This window comes from Cavia porcellus, unplaced genomic scaffold (genome assembly GCF_034190915.1).
Source record: "Cavia porcellus strain 051 isolate PalLab524CR breed Dunkin Hartley unplaced genomic scaffold, mCavPor4.1 scaffold_11, whole genome shotgun sequence".
Classification (NCBI taxonomy): domain Eukaryota; kingdom Metazoa; phylum Chordata; class Mammalia; order Rodentia; family Caviidae; genus Cavia; species Cavia porcellus.
The window spans coordinates 62,487,291-62,509,414 of NW_026947494.1; the positions used below are offsets into that span (position 1 = coordinate 62,487,291).

Sequence of the window (22,124 nt, forward strand, 5' to 3'; positions counted from 1 at the left end):
CTCTCCATAAATGCCCTCAAACACAGCACCTTTTTTCACTGTTCTCCAAGACAGCCACGACTGATGAATTGGAATTCATGCTTAAGATAGAAATATGTTAGGTCTTCTTGCCTTTGGGTAGAAGAATGTGGCATACATCTGGCCACAACCCTGTGCCCCCCACATTCTCCTCCCTGTGACACTGGCTAGCAACTGGAAGATGTCTTGTGAGATCAGTGCACAGCAGAGCCCCCACAGCAGCCACTTGGGCCATTCAAGATTGCCATGCCCAAGAAACAGGTTTCCTTCTACCCAAGGATACATAAATGTGCTCATTTTTAAAGATTTGGAATGTTTGGAAGAGAAGTCAATCACTCAACAATCTTTATTTGAATATAGTGGAGCAAAAATGCTCTTTTATTAATCTGATGTACATTAAATACCTCTGCAGCTGTTACATGAACATTGTCTGGCATATAAGTGCATACACACATCCACATGTGATAGATTTATGCTGCGCATAAGCCATCCTGCTCGGAGCATGCCCTTTCACAAGGATGCACACGTCTGCCTCGGGGTATTTGTGAAAACACGCTTGGTCCAAAATTTTGGCAGTCAAAATCAGACACAGGTACATACCAAAAAGATGAGTTCACAGCTATACTTAGATGAAAACTCCAGAAACCTGAAAATGAATTTACTGAGTCTCACACATGCAGCACACATATACAGTACAGTAGGGCTAGCAGGGAACACACAGAGCGGACAGCTTACACAGCATGAAACACAGGAAAGCAAAGGACACAAGGCCATTCACCCAGGCAGGAAATCCAGGATGGGACCCCTGCCAAGATTTCATCACAGACGACAGTGGCGTGGAGGTTTCATGCATGTCCCAAGTGGATGCACATCTGAAACCCTTCTGGGGCTTGTCTACATGATCTAGACATTCACAAAGGACATACGGTCCTAGAATACACAATCACCTTTTGGAAAGTACACATCAAGAAAGAACGTTTCTCTTTCAATTGATTTAGATTTGCTATAATAAATATGTAGCAAGGGCAGTGGTGGAAATGAAATGAAGCCAATGTGTCAAGTTCTACCTAGGCAGGCCTGGTGAATATCACAGTGGAGGAAAGTTTCCTTCTTGCATAAACTACTTGAGTCTCAGAGGAAGACACCTTTTAACTTCCAGCTAGTTTAATTTGCTTTGCACAGCATAAAATAGCCAATTCCTGTGCATTTTCCCTCCAGGGACAACACCCAAAGACAGCAGGGTTTCTCTACCCCGTGGTTCTGATCTGGACGGAATCCCTACGTGTGTGGGTAGGAGGCTGAGCTAAGTGTCTCCTCCCGCAGGCTGCAGGGCAGTGCTGAGCAGGAGCCCTGTGGTTCAAATCCAAGGGGCAGGCTGTGCACTGGGAAGCTGAGCAGCCTTCATTCAAGGTCAAGGCAGGAGGGCGGAGGAAGAAGGACTCTGGTCTCCCTGGTGTAAAACCTCCACCTGTGGGTGATCTTAAGCTACGAGTGTGGTCTCTGAACCTGGTGCTGGGTATATCATGCACAGCGGTCACTTAGGTTTTAATAGTATATCTTCCTCACAGACGGAGCATGCATGTATCACCCCAAGGCATAGATAAGAGCCAATCGTAGCAAAATAAATAGAAAGTAATACATTTTGAGTATGTTTTAACTGGTGCTTTTAATAATGGCCATATATCTTAACCAGCACTGAAAGATCGCCTGCCAAGGGTAAATCCTGTCTGAGCAGAACCGAGGGCCCCTGGCTGCTTTCCCTTCCTGCCCTCCTCCTTGTGGTCAGGTGTGGTTCTAAGGCCTCCACTAATGCAGAAGGACAGGCTGAGAGCTGGCTACCTCTGTCCCCAGCACCAAGTCAGGTCCACTGCAGACCCAGAGTGTCAGTAAGTACCGAGCAACCGGCTGGGGACGGCCCCTTCGGGGAGTTACAGGCTGAGCTGACCGGTTCTTGCCTTTCCTGTTTACCCGTCAGGATGCAGGCTTGGGAAGTGGGTAGAAATCTAGCTGGGGGACAGGAGCTCTGTCAGATCCAGCCAGTCCATCACTCACAGTCCCCACACATCTGCTGCTCCCCATGTTCTCTGTGCCTCCACAACAGGCATAAATGGGCACACTGCTTAGTCCCCAGTGCCCCAGAAAGCCCAGCCTCACTCTGTATAGTCAAGAGGTGACAAGCTGGGGAAGGAGGAGGAACGTGCAGGAAAGGAAGAGAGTGAGTGTGTAGTGCCCGGCAGGGAGAAGGCAGAGCTGGTGGACACGGGAGGCAACGGGGGTGCTTAGCAGGTCCCTGATGACTTCCTTGTCCTGGTCCTGCCCTCCCCAGGTCCCTATACCCCAAAGTTCTTTGTAGCTTCAAGATATTTTACAACCCCCAAGCACTGGTTTCAAGCTGAAGCCTCCGAATGGCTTGGCATGGTAAGGGCTGCCAGAACCTGTTGGCACTTATCTGCTGGAGGTAGAGAAGAGCAAGCTGCTCTAGGCTCTTGGCAAAGGCAGCTTGGCTCGTTATAATTGGGATATCAAAAAGGTAACACCAAGGGCCGGGAATTTAGCTCAGTGGTATAAATGCCTGCCATGCATGCACGAGGTTGTGAGTTTGATTCCCGGTACAAAAAAAAGTAACACATGGGAGGTAAGCCAGGGGAGCCTGGGCCTGAGAGAAAACCTTGGCTTACAGCTTGGGAACAACCCTGCATACTCTCTTGTTTTGGACTCTGTAAAGAACCTCAGAAGAAACGAGCAGGATTTAAAACACACACACCTCTAGAAAGATGCAGCCACGCCTGCTGTTCTTTTCCTTGTCTAGTGTCTTTGTGTAATTTCCTGTGGAGACCTTTAGAGGCATAGCGTGCTGTGGGTACACTTCTGTTATTTTCCAAGTCCTGGTTAAAATCCCTCTGACAAAGGCCAGACAATCAAGGGGTCTTCTCTGTCAAAAGTAATTCAATTGCTGCCAGTTTCAAAGGTGGGAAAATGTCCTTATGAAGGTGGGGACGGGGCTCAGCAAGGAAGGGGATCCTCTTCCCTGTTCTCACTTAAAGCCTGTGAAGGGTGAATTATCTGCAGGCAGCTCAGGGCCTGGATACCTAGAATGTGCAGAGGTGCTTCATAAATGTGGAGGGAAAAAGCACATGACAGTCAGCCAGATCACCCCTAGCCTTCATGGGCACACACGCAGACCTGTGAACTGAACTCTGGGCACACCGAAGGCTGGGAAGGCTAAGCTGCCTGCGGGTGTTGTTTGTGAAAGATGCTAGAAATCCTGGCACTGGCTCTATGTCTGGTTGTGAACAGATTGGTAACAGGGAGAGAAGTCAACCTTAAGAGCAAAAGAATGGTACCCAAAGCAGGATCACACTACTCCTCCAACAAGATGTATCACATCCAGAGCACACTGACTGTACATCACAGGGGTTACAACAGATGCTTTGCTTAAAACCCACTACTCAGCAGGGGCAAAAACTCCTGAATGTGTCCTGCATAGCTCACTTTGGAGTGCCTGACGGTGTAAACTTTGTCATCACGGCACAACTGGTGTTGCTGTAGGTTTGGTAATCAGTTTGCACAGTCTGGGAATCAAAAGGAAAGCTGCTATTCATCCAGTGTGTCTCTGAATAACACTATGTAGCTTTCCTTCTGTGGTTTTAGGGGAGGCCAACATCACATGTTCCTGGTTTCAGAGGCTTGATGTGCGAGCAGGTACTGTCTTACTGAAGAAACAGATAAAGAGCATTCTGATATGAAACAGAAGAGGTGGAGAGTATCATACTCTGCTCTGCTTTTGCAGAAGAAACAGGAGGTTTTCCCAGAGGATGAGCTAGGAACAGTCCCAGGACACAGCAAGTCTCTGCAGTGGCCTCTTCTCATCCCTGTGACTTTATCGATGATGTCTCAGACTTTCCCTCCACCACATTTCCTTTCCCACCTCTCCTTGATTTCCTAAGTTATTTGGAAAAACAGTTGACCAGTTCTTGGTGAGAACTTGCACTCTGACTTGCTGAGTATTGTAAGCGAAGGTGCATTTCCCAGCTGAGGTAAAATCACCGAGAAACTGTTTCTGGTGGCCTAATGTTTGAAGAACACAATGGAGTCTGAGGAGTCCTGGGATCAGCCCTGGCCATAGTGCTATGGTCAGAGTTCTGTGACTGCATGTTCATCTGTCAGCGTGGGTCCTTTCTCTGGAGGGTTATGGTAACTGAGGTAACGCTCAGGAATGTGAGGAGCGTGGGGAGGTGGCATGAACAACACCAGAACGGCACTCTCTGGCCTATTTGGGAAGATCTTCCAAACAAGTTCTTGTTCCCTGTATTCATGTACTTATTTTTAAAAGTTTTCAGTATATAAGCTGAACCAACTTAATACTGGTAAAGATAGGTTTAGCAGCAGAAGATAGAGAAAATGAAGCTGTTTTCATGGCAATTTTCTAGGACTTGAAGAGCACAGTAGCCCCAAGTCTTAACTCTACCAATGGAAAAATTGGGGACCAGAGATGTTCAGTCACGCACATTTTCCCAGGAGAGATCTGGGGCTTCCTACTGCAGAGCTCCGATGGGACCATGTCTTGTGTCTCTGGGTCATGAGTCAGGCAACAAGGACTGAGAGCAACTTGTGCCTGAAGACCCAACACCCGGGTATAAGGTGGTGCAGATTCCTAATTTAGGACAGCTGTTTGCAATCTAGGCTGAGATGATTCAATGATAGTAATAGGACTCCAGAGCATTCTGAACTGATTCTAAGTAGCTATGGGGAAATTTTAGTTAGAAAAAAGAGCAGGTGGGATTGTTTGCTAGGCTTTCATCTTCCTTCCACTGGGGATGAAATGAGATGGTAGGTCCATGTCTGATGGACGCTAGCAGCCAGTTACCCTCACACAGCTGTGAGTTTATGTTTAGCCTTGTGGGTGTTTCCTAATTCCCATCTACACCACAGCTAGCCCAGCAGGCCACAGCCCACCCCTTTAGAAGCAACAGGAGTCCTGACAGACAGTCAAGGGTGAACAACATGAAGCGGGCAGACAAAAGCACACAGGAGAGGGAAAAGGGGTGACCAAGAAGGTTTGTGACCAGCGTTGTCCAGAGGATTAGAAGAGATCCCTCTTGGCCACCCAGGAGGCTTAGTTTAGGTGATAAGAAGGCCAAGCGTGGCCCTTTGGAAAGGGGACACATGGTGACAGGTCTCATGAACCTGGGTGTTCAGATAAAAAATTCTGAGCACCTATAGATATTTTATACATTTGGAATCTGCAATGGACAACAGAGACTTTCTAAAACCACGGGATAGCCTAATAAGCCAGGTAATTGTGAAGGACAGCTAGCAGCAGTGACAGCCGTGCACCCTGCTACCTTGCTGTTAGACTTGTCTTTTGCAGTTATTCCGTAACTTCGCTAAAAGACCTGCTCACTCCCCAGCAAGTCTTTCTGTAAAGACAAATCGAGGAGTAGAGATGGGAGGAAATGAGTCCACGTGGAAACAGAATAACGCAAGGCTGCTTTCTTGGGTTCTCAGCTGCAGTCTTCTGTTCTCCCACAGCTGGACAGAAGGCAGAAGCGGGAGAGGGGGTTCTGCCTGCTTTGTTGACGTTCCTTCTTCCACCCACCCCTGCAGACTTTGAGTTTTCCTGGTGCTCTGTCTCTGACACATACCCGCCTCCCCCGTGACACCTTCTTCCTGCCACAGCCTCACCCCGGGTATCCCTCTATGAGGCTGGTTGATTCATGGCTTCTGTTAATGAAAGACACTTTTCAGTATGGCTCCAGAGGGACCCTGAGGACAGGAGGAAGCCCGAGGGGCCCCAAGGAGTGAGGACATCTCTCCATGCAAAAATGAGTGGGACAAAAGCCTGCACCTCCCAGAGGCCTCCCTGCTCTCCGAGATCCTAGAAGAAGTAATGAGGCTCACCCTCCCTCAAGACAGGGAGAGTTAAAAAGGAATCTTTTTAAAACATGGGATTTATTTCCTGGCTGCAAGTCTACAAGGAGGCTTCAGATTTCAAAGCTGTGTAAAGGGATGTGTTTTGCAGAGGAGAGAGAAGGTCTGTTGCCTGATAGCTGGCCTGGGGGAACGTCCTGGGACCTCTTGCTTCCAGCTCAGGGAGACCCCAGAGGTAAAGGGGAGCAGGCAGACAGTGCCAGGAGACACCCCAAGTCTGCTCAAGGCCACTCTGGAGTGCAGGGTGGCTCCAGGACCAGGTGCCAGCTGGGGCTTAGAGGGGGCACCTCTTCCAAGATCCTGGTTAGGAAGGTGCCAGCCAATTTTCACCCATGGAGACAGGATCAGGTTGTTCCTTAGAATACAGGGAGAAGGACCATTTGCAATTCCAAATGGCTTTAGGTGTGAATTTCTACCTAATTTAGAAATCACTACAATTTAAATATCCATTAACATTCCCTAGGCTGGAGAAACCAGGAAGGCAGATGCAGTTTTTATTTTTTTGGTGCTCCTGGAGATTGAACCCAGGGTCACTGCCCTGAGGCAACTAAGTCACTCAGTTGCCCAGGCTGTGATCTCTCTAACTTGTCATCTTCCTGCCTCAGCCACCCAGAATGCTAGCAGTACAGACCCGTGCTACCACACCCAGCTCAGAGGTGGTTTTTTAAGAAATAATTCTCCTTCCTAAATCTGCCATCTGGCAGCCTCCGCTGCATGCCGGTGAGGACAGGGTAAATGGAGGCAAAGTGACTTTGAGGTCTTATGAACTCTGTACACGGGGCACAATCAGCGACTCTGCTATGGTGCTTTTCCCTCAGAGTTCTTAGAAGTTTTGTCAGAAAACTTTCTTCTGCTCACTGGGTTTGTCGGGGAGCTGCCCAAGCCTTTGCTTTCTTGTCAGCACAGCTACCTTCCTTGTGTGCCTGGAAGGGACCCGCCCCAGCCTATGTGTGCCATGTGGTTTGCTGTGGAAGGCCCTGCTGTAACAGCAAAAATTGCTGGGTGTCCTTTTCTAAGTAAACAGGAAATAGCACTCTGTTAAAAAAAAAAAAAAAGAATCCTTCTCCTCAGCAAAACTGTAATAATATGCCAACGTATATTTCCTGTTAACACGGCAAGCTGAGCAGGGCCTGTTTCTTGCAAGTCTTTTTCTTAGTGTTGGACTCGCCTTCATCGAGCAGCATCTTGGGGAAGCCCAGCCAAGGAGGACATGTTAGCAGTTTTTCCACTGATACTTTGGGAGAAGCAGCGTCACAGGAAAGATAATAATACGTGAAAAATAAACCTGTGTCAAGTTACATGGAAGGGGAAGATGTCACGCATCTAAATGTTAAGTCACAGCAACAAGTTGTGTTCTGATATTTGACCACTTTTCTAGATAGGAAGAATCTGAAGTCTGGGGTCTCTCCAGAGACAAGACCCAGGCCTGGGAAGAGAATGCATAGGAGTGGCTTTGGTCCCTTCACATCAGGACCTGGGTTCGTGTGTCAGGCAGGCGGAGCCCCACAAGTCCCCCGCACACCAGCACGGTCGAGGCCAGCAGGATGGGGATGGCTTTGGTGATGCCCACCAGGGAGCCGAAGATGAGGTTGCCCAGCACGGCCGCTGCTTTGCAGAGTGCATTCAGGAAGCCGAAGCCTGTTGCCCTGTTGGGGGGGAGAATCAGGGACAAGGTTTAGGAATGATTCCAGGATGCCAGTGTCAGACACATTCGTCCTGCACAGAACTGTGTGCTGTGCTGAGAAGGAAACACTTGTTAGCCAGTCAGGGCCAGCAAAGCCCAGCTGTTGCCCCTGTTTGTTCCTGCTGTCTTCAGTGGGCTCACCTAGTATCCCTTTGGATTCTTATTCTGACCCTAGGTCCCAATTCATCACAAACAGCAAGAGAGGGGATTTCAGGGTCTAAGAGAAGTCTCTTCTCTTGTCCCAGTGGTACTGAAAGAAAGGATCTCATACCAAAATTAATCTTACCCCATTGGAACCTATTGCTTAGGAGAAAAGCAGGTGGGGCACCTATTGTCCCCTGCCCCAGGGTGGGAGAAGGTGGATCACTGGCCCTGATCCCAGGTGGGAAGAGGGAGGATCAGCAGATTCTCACTGAGGGACTCCTCCGCTGGGGTGTGGCTTAGTCTGTAGAAGAGTTTTGACGCGTGCTGAGCTGGCAGCCATCTCAGAGTTACTGGAAGGAATCAAGCTATAGACCTAGAGATAGTGCTTGCTGGCTTCTCTGCGTTCAAGAGGAGTAAGTTTGTGTGCATAGGGGACCGAAGCCAGAGTCTCATGCACGCTTATGCCTGTGTCCTACCATTGCGTTCCAAATCCAGACCCACTTCCCATTTCTTGACAGTCTTCTGAAAGGATAAAACCTTTTAATTTTAGGGCTTTTTTCTTTCTTTTTTCCAGGGAGAGGAGTAGGCAAGGGTAGTCTTGGGGACTGAACCCAGGACCTTGTATACACTGGTCAAGCACCATACCACTGAGCTACCCCTTGCCTGTTTCCTGTAGCACACGTGAGTGAGTCTACAGTGGTCTTCTGGGCAAGAGACTAAGTTTTGCTCATGATTATGCATCTCACCTGACATTATAAGGATGTAAATTTCCTTCTGACTTTATGCCAGCTCCTTCCTTCTTGGCTTCGCTGCGTATCCATGAGTATTAAGTGCAGGACAACTTTTGGATAGTTTCTTTTTTTAACCACAAAGGGAAGTACATCTTCCACACTTCAAAGTTAATCATTTAGCATGTCTTTGATGGGTACATTTGTGTGGGTTCTCTTTTGGCAAGTCCTACAACTGCTCATCACTACTCATCCTGTTCCCAGTGCTATTTCTGATTGTGTGTGGATTGCCTCAACCTCAGAGATTCATGCGGTAATTACCCACACAGCCCTCTCCACACTGCAGAAAGGGGTGCGTCCTCCTCACTGAGTGGCCTGAGGCCAGTCCCTGTGCGAGCAACTGCTGGGCAGAAACACTTCCAGCAAAGGGGAGAGTGGCCAGTTCTTCTTCCAGCAAAGGGGAGAGTGTCGAGTTCTTCTTCTGACCAAGACATGGAGAAAGCAGATGCAGCCAACACTTAAGGTTGGCAATGCTGCCAGAAGGAGCACGGTGGCATCTCTGATGGCAAGAAATGAGGCCTTCTGGAGAAGAGTGTGTGCTACTTTTGTATCTTTTTCTTAAGAAAGATACTAGCAATACCAATAGTTACCAAAAAGATAAGGAGATTTAATAGGCTGATGACTATTTTCAAATGCAATTGGTAGGAATTATATGTTGGGTATGGAAGGAGAACTTAAGTACAGTGACGACATGGTCCCTCTCCTCCCATTCTGTGGAGAGAATGCCACTGGGCTGACACGGCTTTCTGCTGACCCTCTAACTCTGCCTCTGTCTCTGTCTCTCTCAGGATTATTAAACCTGGGGCCTTGTGCCTATTGGACAAACCAGCTGAGGTTTACAATTTAAAACAAAGTTCAGTGAGATCAAATGGGCTCCTGATTTCCCTATGAACTTCAGAAATTGCTGCAGTACCTTTACTGAAACTGATTTATATATGTGTGCGCACACGTGCGCACACGCACGCGCACACACACACACACACACACACACGGAATTAAACAAGATCTTGCCTGTACCATGTGCTATACCTAAGCTATACCCCCCAAGCGTTTTTTAAAACTTTTATTTATTTATTTAAATACTTTGGTACCAGGGATCAAACTCACAACTGCATGCTTGCAAGGCTGGTGCTTATACTACTGAGCTAAACCTCTGGCCCTAAATTTTATTCTGAGGCAAAGACTTGCTCAAGTGCCCTGGTTTGCTTTAAACTTATGATGTTCCTGCCTTGACCTCCCAGGTAGCTAGGATTACGGGTGTGCATCACCATGCCCAGCCCTGACAGCCAGCACAGGTTCATTAACACACTGCTGTGTGTCTGTACCCTCCCTCCTCCACCTCCTGTCAGCACTAATCTTTCTGTCTCCACGGTGTCTCCTGCTCAAAGGTCATTTAGCTGAAATCATACAGCACCAAGCCCTGTCAGATTAGCTTCTTTCATTTTTTAAAAACTCCATTCCAGCTTCTAGATTCCAGAATCATAAACTCCCAGCCACGTGGTATGGTGTGTTTGCTGCTGATAAGAAAAATGAGAACATTCTCTTGTCATGAAGTCATGACCTCTTGTATCATACCAGACAGGGTATGAGATGCGGGAAGCTGTCTCCTGGGTCACTGAAACTGTGACCAAGGATGGGACAACCTCCCAAGACGTGGGCAATTGAGAAAGACACATGCGTTGGAGCCTCTGCCATGGAGCCTTCTGTAAGGACAGCAAATCTTTACTGCTCATGGGTCTCCCTCCCTTCCCAAGCAGAGAGGGGACTTCAGATGACAATCTGGGCAGAGCTCACAGCCTGCCGGACATGAGTCCGGCACTCAGGAATGTGTGTCTGTCCTTCCTTGGACGGCACGGGAATCCCTCACATGTCTGCAGCAGGAGGCCAACATGCCCAATGCGTGGGTCAGAGGCAAACCTACATTAGAGAAGTCACTTACACAGAGACTCTGCCCCAGGGCATATGTTTTGAGGACAGTAAGAGCTTTCCGTGCGTGACTCCTTGTTTTCACTTAAAGTAAGGCAGAGAAGGACAAGTCACTGTGCTCATAAAGTCTTTTGTGGGTGGGGAGCTCAGAGCTTGCAAAGTCCCCTTTACCCACTCCTCAGCGGTTGGGTGACCACCTGCATTTTTTTCTCAGAAGAAAGATATTTTGCTATCTCTCTTCCCCAGCAAATGGCACAGAGGAAGAATAAGACCACCTACTAGCGTTCTATAAGCTTTCTCACTTGCTCATCTCTCCAGGAAAAATCCTTAGTTCACAATTATTGTTTATTTTTTCTTTCTTTTTTTTTTTTTTGTGATACCAGGGATCAAACTTAGGACCTTGCATTTGCCAGGCAGGCACTTATGCCGCTGAGCTAAAAATCCCCAGCTCCCCATAATTATTGTTAAGGTGTTTAAAATGTTTCAGCACACCCAGGGACGGTGCTGCACGCCTGTAAACCCAGCACTTGGGAGACGGAGGCAGGAGGATCACTAGTTTGAGGCCAGCCCCACCTATATAGCAAGTTCAAGGATAGTCTGGACTACACACCAGGACCCAGTCTCAAAAATAAATAAATAAATAAATAAATGTACTGATGCAAGCTTTTCCCTAAAGATTCCCTGGTTGCTCAGAGAAGCCTGTCACACTCCATGTAGTGGCGCTGCTTGGCCACACAGTGCCTGTCTGTGGCCCATGCCTGGGGTGGTTTGTGGCAACCCTCAGCTGACCTGGGATGTGGCCTCAGGGCGTTCCCTCAGTGCAGCTGGTTGGTGGTTCCTCCTCGGGGGTCACACTTTGGTGAGGTCTGCTTTATTTTTATGAATTTCTGCTTCTCCCGGAGGCTACTGGCTCTCCCTGCACAGCATAAAGACAGCATGGTCATCAGTCACATTAGCTGATCTTTGGTTTTTTTGGCCTGAGTGCAGAACCAGCCTCCTGAGTTTTGTTTTGTATTTGTTTTTGTTTTGGAATAAGAAAGGGACTTAAGCAATGCTGGTGCTCAGAAGAGTGCCGGCCAGCAGCAGGAATCCTGGGAGCCTTGCCCATCGTTTTAAACGTTGGTGGAATATCTGCCCACTGATTCATGAAATTATTTGGGAAAACAAAATTAAACGCTGTATTTTGAGAAGCCCTGAAATTGGCCAGAAGTGGTGCTACATGCTGAGATCCTAGCCCTCAGGAGGCTGAGGCAGGAGTATTGCCTGGAGTTGGAGGCCAGTCTGGGCTACCTAAGACCTCATATCAATATGTAAAAAAGAAAAAGACATGACGCAGATCCAGCCTCAGCTGCTAATTTGCCTGCCCTAGGGTCAGAGAAATACGCCTTTTAGCTCCAACTTTGGAAGAGGAGCCCTTTCAGGATAGTGTAGTTAATGATCTGATTGGTAGAAGTTCAGAAGGGAATACAGAGGACTCAGCATGGGGCATTGTGGAAAGCAGGGCAGCCTCAAATCAGAAATGCATCCTGACCTAAAGGGTTATCTAGGCTTGTGGGCAGCCAATGGCAGTGTGCTTGCCTGGCACGCAGGATGCACTGCAAAAAGGAGGAGAAAATCCACCTGGAAGTCAATTACTTAAACCGAATGAATTTCACGCATCTCATAAACAGTGCTGCACGTGAAGACCAGGTTCCCACGCGGACGTCAAACAGTGACAGCAAGGCCGAGTCCATCTGAGCTATTGGACTGAAACAAGCTCAATGTCTCAGCGGTTTTTGTTTTGCTTTTGTTCCTGTGAGGGCTGAATCCAGGACACTCTGTCACTAAGCCACACCCCCGACCCTTTCTAGTTTTCCTTTGGAGATTGAGTCTCACTTATTGCCCTGGTTGGCCTTGAGCTCTGGTCTTGAATTAGTAAATCCTCCGGCTTCCTTCTCCCAAATAGCTGGGATTACAGGTTGTATCACCATGCCTCTCTCGAATATTTGATAATAAGCAAGTTTGTCCTTAATATACTCTAATTAACATATTCTTCTGTTTATATAGCCATTGAATCATCATTATCTTTTTTTTTTTTTTTTGAGAAAGGTTTCTTATGACATTATGTAGTTTGGCCTTGAACCCAGGATTCTCTTGACTCAGCCTCCCAAATAATCAGGACTACAGGTGTGTGCCACCATGCCTGGCCCCCGTCATTGAGTGTTTATGTGCCATGCACTGGCCTGAGCTCCAGTGTCCCAAATTTAGAGGACAGATGAAAAGAGACCAGGTGTGCGACACTGAGTGCAGCGACCAAGATGCCTCCGGAGCCCTGCGGAGTGGGCAGAGGGGCTCAGCTGCACCAGGCTGGAGAGGGGAGAAGAGGGGACAGAAAAGGAGGGGGAGGAGGAGGGCTTCTCAGAGGGTGGGGGGCCGGTCTTCAGGCAGTGGGAGGAACTTGCTGCCAAGGCTGGCACTCGCCCAGGGTGACGTCTGCCTCACATGGCCTCTTTTAGGGTACACGCACGAGTCTGCTGCAGACACCCCTAAGTGCCTTTATGAGTGCCAAACGGCTGGCCTGGTGCTGGCTCCATGCGCCTCTGGCTCCCTGGGGTGCGGCTCAAGCCTCATGCGGCTGGAACTCTGGAGAGGCCCTGCGGTTTGGCCGGGCGCAGCTCCGCGGTGCAAGGCTGGGAGGCGGAGGTGCATCCCCAGTTCCGCAAGCCCCAGAGGAAACCAGCGCGGAGTAACAAGCCTAGGGCTCTGCTCTCTTGCTGGGGGTTTGTACTTTATGGCTTTACTTGGCGTTTAGGTGCTGGTAGATTTTATAAGTTCCAAGTGGTTTAAAAGTGTATCCGGGGCTGATCACCTGTTATCTTCTTAGAGATATCTGCAGTTTTAAATTGATTGCGGTTCACTATTATATATTAGAAGAAAATATAGAAACATCTATACTTTGCTACATGAGACCCCATCTCAAATGAAAAAAGAAATCTACTAAAAAGCAGTGCTCCTTTCTGAATTCCCCTGAGCACATTGCCAGCTGAGCAGACCCTGGCAAATCAGAGGATTCTTATTCTCCTTTCCGCCCAGGTGGGCTTCTCCCCTCGCCCGGATCTTCTTGCACCCAGCATGAGGCATGCCGCAGTCTCCCCGCAGAAAGGCCCGTGCCCCGAGTGTCCCCTGCTCTGGGATGAGCCACCTGGGGTCTAGGCCACATCTGGAGGGGCTGCGTAGTCCCTGTCACGCCTCACACTCTCCCAGACCTGACCGGCAACCGGCAAAGGCTGACCTAAGAGTTTCTAAAAATGTTGGAGGTAGATTTTGGTCGTGGACATTTTAAGGACCACTATTTGGATGATGTTTCTTTATGATGTCAGATTATCATCCTATTGTGGGGAGGGAGGAACAATTCCATACTCTTATTAGAAAAGACTGAGCTCAGCTGCTTTTTAAAAGAAAATTTCACCCGGCCTTGGGGTGAGGTGGGGGCAACGTCTTCTACGCAGGCGGGGCACCGGTACCGCAGCTGGCCGGGCTTCCTTCCCACACCCCCTCACACACGAGGCTCCCGGCCCAGGGTGCCCTCCCTGCCCCGACTCCAGTCCGCCATCGGGGCCTTCCTATTGCTCGGTCCTGCAGAAATCAACCCCCCACCCGCTAGGCCAGGCGGCTCACAAAGGGAGCCTTTGTAACGCGAGCCTTTAGGTCTTTACCGTTCCTCTGATAAACCCCGCTAGGAAGTGCGGCCTGCGCCAGGACAAATAAAGTGAGGACCCAGCACCTGGAGGCCACCCGGAGTTCACCTGAGGCCACGGACCCCGGGCGGGGGCTTCTTAAATGCAGACCCCGAACCTGCACTTCCAGCTCGGGGGCTCAGACCTCTGGGTTTCGGGCTCAGTGACGCAGGGCGAGCGCCTCCCTCTCTGAGCCCCATTTCCAGCATTAACGGCGGGGTAAGAGGAATTCTACGCTTGGAGTGAGAATTAAACGTGAGATTATGGAGATGCTCGGCATAGGGCCTGCCACCCTGCCTTTCACAGGCAGGAGACAGCTATCCGAAGTCCCCGCTGTCTCCTGCAGCGACCCGGGTGTGGACCCCCAAAGGGTGCTCTGTCCTAGGCGTTGCTGCTAGGACGCAGGAGCCGCAGGTCCTGGAACTGCTGGTACTGGGCGCAGGAATAAATTGTACCTGAGCTGTCTATCTCAGGGAGCTACCGAAAGCTGACATCACGGGCCGAGACCCACTTCGACCCCTCATCCTTCTCAAACAGCAGGGCGAGAGCGGCCCTGAAAGGACACGCCACCGGCCAGGAAGTGAGCAGGCTGCAGGTGGCCTGGGGGCAGCGGGGTCTCTGAATGCACCAGCACAGTCCTGCAGGAGGGAGGGACCCATGACCCGGGGTCAGCTCGTGGTGGGGACAGTGCTGCGACGCAGCGGGTGCGGAAACCTCCAGCCGCTGCCTGTGGACCATCAAGGTTTGCTTTCAGATTCTTGCTGACTCCCGCTGAACTGTGACCCCAGCAGGGCGCTGGAAGCACAGAGGCTGGGCGGCTGCGGCGCACTTTGAGGGAGGCTTCCCGGACTCGGGATGGCCGAAGCCAGGGTGGGAGCCCGCGGCGGCCGCACGGTGGCAGCAGCCTCTTCCTGGACGGAAGGCCAAGCCTCCAGCACCTAGCCCAGGGTAAGGCCTGTGCAGCTCGGCCACCCCAGGACTTCTAGAGGTTACAGCATCCGCCAAGAAGGGGGAAAGACAGCGGACAGAGAGCAGTGGTAAATCCCGCGGAACCCATCCTTGCATTTACACTGGAGATTCCAAGGGAAGAGAGAAATTTTTTCCCATTTTTCCAAATTAAAATAGGAACCCCTGTACGCGAGTTAGGGGTAGTGCTCTGATCCAGGCCAGGCTCAGACAGTGGCCATGCCTCTTCTGGTGGCCTCTGCAGCACCAGTCACAAAGGGGCCAAAAAAAGATGGGAAGGGGGCTCTGGAATGGAGGAAAAACAGGAGAAAGCAGCACTGGCCAGTGTTCAATGGCAGGGCTTTGCTTTCAGACTTGTATTTCCCACCAAACAGAAGGCCCTCATGGTCTACCTTGCATCTACAGGCTGCTTTCTTTCTTGTTTTTTTCTTTTGGCATGGGAAGAGCTCAGTGTCTAGGGATGATGTCAAAATTGTGAAAATACTAAACAATGACTTTACTATTCAGTAGTTCCTGAACTTTTAGAGATTATCATTTTTGTCCCTCCTCTTTTGTTTCTTTCCTTGGAATGTGTCTCAAAACCAATTCTGCCTTCCCAGTCTCTCAGTCTAGGACACATGTCTGACCCAACTACTGGCTTCTGCCTCAGCCAGAAGATCCCTGCAGGATCTCAGACCTTTTGTGCTCCTTTAAGGCCAACTCTGAGAATCATGCATCCGAGCAAGGAGGGCACTGCATAGACTGCAGCATCTCAGTCATGGCAGACATCACTCCAGGTCACTGGGAAGCTGGCCTTAGGTGAGGTTCCCAACTGTGACCACAGCTGGGAGGAAAACTCAGGATCAAGATGGAAGTGGTGGCCTCGGAGAGTGCATGTGCACAGGGTCCCTTCTTTTCTGTGATGCCACCAAAATTAGTCCTGACTTCTCACCTCCACCCTAGGCTACTTTCCGGCCTTGGGAACTGGGGCCAAAGGAGGATATGGAGGACGAGCTACCAGCCATTACTGCCAAACTAACTTGCTTGACCTTGCCTCTGTGAGAGCCCTGTTTCTGCAGATTACATCTTATTACTTTGGTCCTTGTGTAAAGCCAGGCTTTTTATTCTCTCTCACCCAACCTGAGATTCTAGACCTGTGAATCTTTGTGTCCTAGCATGGGATCCTAATCTAGGTGTCCAGATTTCCTTAGTTCAGATCTGAGTTTTTTTAACCTGGGAAACTCATGTCCAGACTCAACCTTCTGTCTCCTCCAACACATTATTTCCACATGGGACTTCATTCTCGATTCCCCTTGATTTGAACTCTCTCAGGTCTCTCTAAGATACAGAGTGATTTTGGAATCATGCCATGAGCACTGTTTCTGGGAAAGTGGTGACACAGGAGTGCAAAAGAACAAAAGGCAGCTGTCTGTCTTCACTCTGCATCTGTATGCCATGCTTGACTGCCCCACAGACCTCCTATCCTTATAGCCAGGGCTGCTTATCTCTGATCTGCAAATTTAACCAGCTAGGGGCTCAGGAGGCAACTCAAACCCCTGCCAGGGAAAGATGAGGTGGCTGATTGTCAAAGTTGGGCCAATTTCAGGACCTGCTGTCCCTTTGACTGAGACTTGAGGCCACAGGCCTTGGCTTGATGCCAATGAGCACCTATTTGTACCCCAGGGTAAAGGTTTTCTGCCTTAACTTCTAGGTCTAGTACAGTAGCACATTCCCCACCCTCATCTTTCTGACCTGTCCTTATATCTATCACATCTGGTTATCCCTGCTTCCTAAAGGACTGTCTTGTTTCTTTCCTTCCTTTCTTCCTTCCTTCCTTCCTTCCTTCCTTCCTTCCTTCCTTCCTTTCTTTCGTTCTTTCTTTCTTTTTTTTTTTTGTGGTGCTGAGATCAAACCCAGGGCCACAAGCGAGTCAGACAATTGTTCTGTTACTAATCTGCATGCCAGCCCCATCCTAAACTACTTCCTTCACTTGGTTTTGGGACCTAAAAATCTTCATTTTTCTTTTTACCTCATCAAGGTCACTTTCCAATTTCCTTTGCTGATTCCTGTTTATCTCTGGAGGCTTCTAGGGCCTCAGGGCCAAGTGGCCAGGACCTCCTTCCCCTCTGTCCACCTCCACTTTGGTGTTCCCACCCACTACAGTTTTAAACTGCATCTGTGCCCTGAAAGAGCTCAGTGCTTTCCTTCCCACCTACATTTCTCTTCTGCATGATGGTCGGGATGCAATGCACTTTCACTTGGGTATTTAATAGCACCTTGAATGTCATGTGAACAACACTGAGTTCCTGTTTCTTTTTCCTTAATTTCCTCTTGCCAAAACCATTCCCATTTCAGTAAAGGCAAACTCATCCTTTCAGGGGTCAGGAAGCTGCCCTGAACACTCCTCTCCCCACTGCACCAAGAAGCCCTTTCTAGTATTCAGATGCCTTCAGGGCGCCACATCTTTCCCTCACCCTGACCACACCATATGATACTGACTTTTACTGTTAGCTCTGGTGAGAAAACAAAAACCACAACAACCCACCAAGTCTTTGAATGTTTTGCACCTTATATGATAGTGTGTATATGTGTGTATTTGTGTGTGTGTTACTGGAAACGAAAAGAAAGGAGGCTCTGGCTGCCTCAGGGTACCATGGAGCTTTTTTTTCTTTCTTTCTAAATGTGGTTGTGGTTTGGATTTCATATGTTCTCCACAACCTTGTGCTGAAGTCTTGTTCTGCAGTAGACCAGTGTTCAGAGGTGGGTCTTTAGTGTGTGGCTGTGGTCACTGTTCTTGGCAGAGAGGATAGGCTACAAAAGCAAGTTCTTTCTCTCTCTCTCTACTTCCAGCCATCACAGGCTGAGTGGCTTGCTCCATGACACATTCCCCACCATGATGTGCTGCCTTACCGTAGGCCCAGAATGACAGGGCCAGCCTACCATAGACTGCAATCTCTGAAACCATAAGCCAAATAACCTTCTCCTAGAAGTGATGTAAGTGACTCCTGTAAGTCACAGTGATGGAAAACTGACTACGGCGATAGCTTAATTCACATCCGTGGGCCCTTGTTTCCACAATGAGAGGTTGGTGAGAGAAAGCCCAAGGAAGGCTACAGGCCTGCTTTTGGTAGCACCCTTAGTCCAAAGCCTGTGGTACCCACCCCAGGGTGGCGATGAAGGATAAATGCTATGCTTAGGTCTTGTAACTTCTTCGGAGTCCAAGTAGGTACCGAGAGTTCACTGAGGCTCTGAATTAAAATATTTGACAGACATGCAGGATTCCTGAGTTTCGGTTTTGTTACAAGAAGATGCACATATAAATATCAGTGGTGTCCCCTTGTGCTTGGCAAAAGATGTTCCTGAGAAACAAATATAGTTTGGAGTCTAGTCATGCAAAAAGTGTGGCCCATTGTGGCCGAACAAAAGAAATGAGCCTGGAGTGAAGACTCAGCAGCAGTAACAAATTATTAGCCCAAAATCTCAGCATACGCCTAGGGAAAAAATCCTCCTTCATTTTATTTATTTATGTATTTGTTTCTGAGACTAAGTCTCACTGTGTAACCCAGACTGGCCTTGAACTCACAGCAATCCTCCTACCTCAGCCCACTGTGCTGCGATTACAGGCGTGCACTACCATATCTTTTTTTGTTTGTTTGTTTTCTTTCATTATAAAGTCTATAGAATCCTCCAACACTGAGAACTTCCACAGCGACAAAGCACTAATTTTACATGAAATAAGAGGAGGCAAAGGGCATTTGTCTCAGCTAATGACACATGGCAAAGTAGGGTTTCTATTTTTGTGTGTAAGTGTGATTTATTAATAACAAAGATCATTGATGTAGATTAGATACTTATGCATAGTTTTGTGGAAAATACACAATAAAAATCCTATAGGGTATCTCCATCAGGAAGTGTATTTTTGAAAAGTATATGAGCAAACACTGACATAGAAATTTTTGTTTTTCTATAGTCTCCTCTACATGACTTTTTCCAAGGGTTTTCTGAATAGACTTACATATGTAGTGTTTCTTGTCACTGTGAATATTTTCACATACTGCACAATATCTATCTCCTGAATGTTTTGCACATTGCTTACATTATGTTTTGACCACAGCCTGACCTATTTCTGAGGGCAAGAGTCTCTGGGGTTTCTATTTTTTTTAACCTTCCTTATTCAACAGCTCCGAAAGTCCCATCCTTTAGCCCTTTGCTGGACATGAGGTGTAAAGTCTCTGTGTTCCCATTTTTCCTCACTAGCAGTCTTTTTTTGTGGTTACTTGATTGGAATTAGAAATGTGTTGGGCTTTCCTCCCACAGATCAGAAGGTCAGGAGCCACGATCCAGAGACCTCTTGATGCTGCTGGGTGCAGATGAGCATGGCAACCTGTAAGTGTAAGGTGCCAGCTCATCCACCATGCAGCCAGGGCAGCCCCCGATGTTCCCTCACTGAGTGGAGGCAGCCTGCTTATACCACTGGTCATTGCATTACGTCAGGGCACAGTTACATTTCTGGCCACACTTCACTGCCCCATCAATTCCTGTGATGAGCTAAATCTCCTGCATTCTGTCTTAAAAGATACGTGTAGAACTTACAAATTCATAAGCTACAATGTTCCAGATTTTCACTTTCTTGGGGGGAGTGGGAACTGGCTTGTTTCTCATGATTTTTTTTTTCCCCAGCCAACCCACGGGGCTTGAGGGACCTCTGTCCCAGGGCCCAGGTCACGCACCTCCGGTCTGTGGGGTACAGCTCCACAGTGACCACATCGAGGGAGTTCCAGGCCGAGATGGTCAGCCCGTTGTACAGGCACAGCATGCCGATCATCATGGACTCGCTGGTGCCGAACCACAGGAAGAAGCAGCTGATGCCTGAGAGGACCATTGAGCCACCTGCCAAGGACAAGGACAGGAGTGAGTGTCTTTAGTATTCCTAGGGAGGGAGGCCCCTTGGGCCTTTGAGGGCTCACAGCAGACTTCATGGAGCAACGGCAGCTGCAGTGCATTCACTGGGAACAGCTTGCTGTGGGCTTCTGACACAGCAAGTGGGCAGTGCAGAGTCTACTACTCAGTCATGTAAGTGGACAGACTGACATCAGTCATGCCCGATTAGCTCTTCAGTCCGTCAGATCACGGAAACTGCACACTTGATTTGAGTTTAGTCCAAGTGGAAGGTCTAAGGGACCTGTGCTTCTGGGCCACGCTTTTGGGGGACAGAGAGCCCGGGAGCAGGCACGAGCAGCTCACTCCCCTCCCAGGGCCAGCACGTACCCAGCATGGTCAAGCGCCCGATCCTGTCCATCAACAGGGCAGACACGATGTTCCCTGGCAACACAGCCAGCGTCCCCAGGAAGTTGACGAAGTAGATCCAGTAGGCACTGTAGTCGTCGTCAAAGGTAATCTGGCACCCCGTCTTGTTGTGAAAAAAGGAGCAGTTCTGAAAGTCACTGTCAATGAATTTGTATGGCTCAAAATCTGGAGGAACAGCAACAAAGAGCATTCATTGAGCTCTTAGCAGGTGTAAGTGGCGGGTCTCAGAATCAAAACCTACCAAACCCAGGAGGGCCTCATGGTGAATTCCTCAGCAACCTCAGGGCTTGGGCTATTCTGCACTTCATGGTATAAAGTAGCAGAAGGAAAGGCTTTTTATTTTTGTTTTTGTTGTTTGAGGGTCTTACTACGTAGTTTAGGCTAACTTTGAACTTACTATGTAGCCCAGGCTGGCCTCAAACTCACTACCATTCTCCTGCCTCAGCCTCCTGAGTGCTGGGATTACAGGCCTGTGCCACCACACTTGGCAGGGATAACTTTATTGAATGAAGTAATAAATGAAGTTGAAGAGGTCATTAGTCTTCTGATGTCCCATGGTTGGCCACTACTAATTATTTTACTGGCTTACACTTTTACAATGTTGCTATGAAGGTCATCATTATAATGTAATAGCATCCACACTACACTTGTCAAAGCAATTTGTTCTAAAGGACTCACACATTGACCTTATTGCTGCTAGAGAAGAAGCAGGACTTCCTTGGTTCCTGGAGGCCGAGTTTGTAATTTAGGGGCCATGTGGATGAACCCACTGGGGAACAAGGTCAGCCTCATCCTGAAAGTCTCTAGCTCTTATTGTTGGGGAATTTTTTTCTTGAACTTGAATCTGCACGAGGGCTGTCAAGAGCCGGTGAGAATTAAAGTTTTTAATCTCCCTGTCAATCAAGCCGGTGAGAATTAAAGTTTTTAATTTCCCTGTCAATCAAGATCTGCCTAAAAGAAAGTGGTTTTCTAAGGCTGAGTAAGTTAGAAGCTGGATGAAGGTTAGCACTGTTTATGTTTGTTTTGTTTTGGGCCACTGGGATTGAACCAAGGACCTTTACACTGAGTTATACCCCAGTCCATTTACTTTATCTATCTATCTATCTATCTATCTATCTATCTATCTATCTATGTATCTATCTATCTTTCAGAAAGGGTCTGACTAAACCAGTAAGTTGCTAAGGCTAGGCTCAACTTGCGATCCTGTCTCAGCCTCCCAGAATGCTGGAATTACAAGAATGTACCACCACATTTGGCTACATAGCACTGTTTAAAATCAAAAACATCAAGGCCATAATCCCACAGCTCAGGAGGCTGAGGCAGGAGGTTCACTGTGTTTGAGGCCATTCTGGGCTACACAGTGAGTTCAAGTCCACCCTGAACTACACAATGAGACTCTGTTTCAAACAAGAACAAAAACAAAAAAATAAAAAGAAACAAACAAATCAAAGGCACTGGACCTCATTGCCAATTGAAGCTGAGAGGGGTTAGCTCCTGTCTAAGTAAATGATGAAGGGGCTGCCACCCTGGATAGACGCTGACCCACCTGCAGCACCAGGGTTCTATCCTGGACCGAGTTCACTGCACCAATGTCTGTCTGCGTGTGTGTGTGTGTGTGTGTGTGTGTGTGTGTGTGTGTTCGTGCACATGTGTGCATGTGAAGGG

At 48.5% G+C, this 22,124-nt stretch overlaps 1 protein-coding gene across 3 annotated transcripts in view; it reads right to left on the reverse strand.

Moving 5' to 3' along the window:
- Positions 1 to 363: 363 nt before the first annotated feature.
- Sv2c (synaptic vesicle glycoprotein 2C) overlaps positions 364 to 22,124 on the reverse strand; it is a 200,658-nt gene continuing 178,897 nt past the window's right edge. For all 3 annotated transcript variants that reach the window (XM_003470261.5, XM_063258358.1, XM_023565236.2), the window contains 3 exons: positions 20,421 to 20,624; positions 19,883 to 20,042; positions 364 to 7,595 (listed from right to left, as the gene is read on the reverse strand). In XM_003470261.5, the coding sequence (XP_003470309.1) occupies positions 7,412 to 7,595; positions 19,883 to 20,042; positions 20,421 to 20,624 (548 nt within the window). In that variant the 3' untranslated portion in view covers positions 364 to 7,411. The remainder of the gene's footprint in view (positions 7,596 to 19,882; positions 20,043 to 20,420; positions 20,625 to 22,124) is intronic.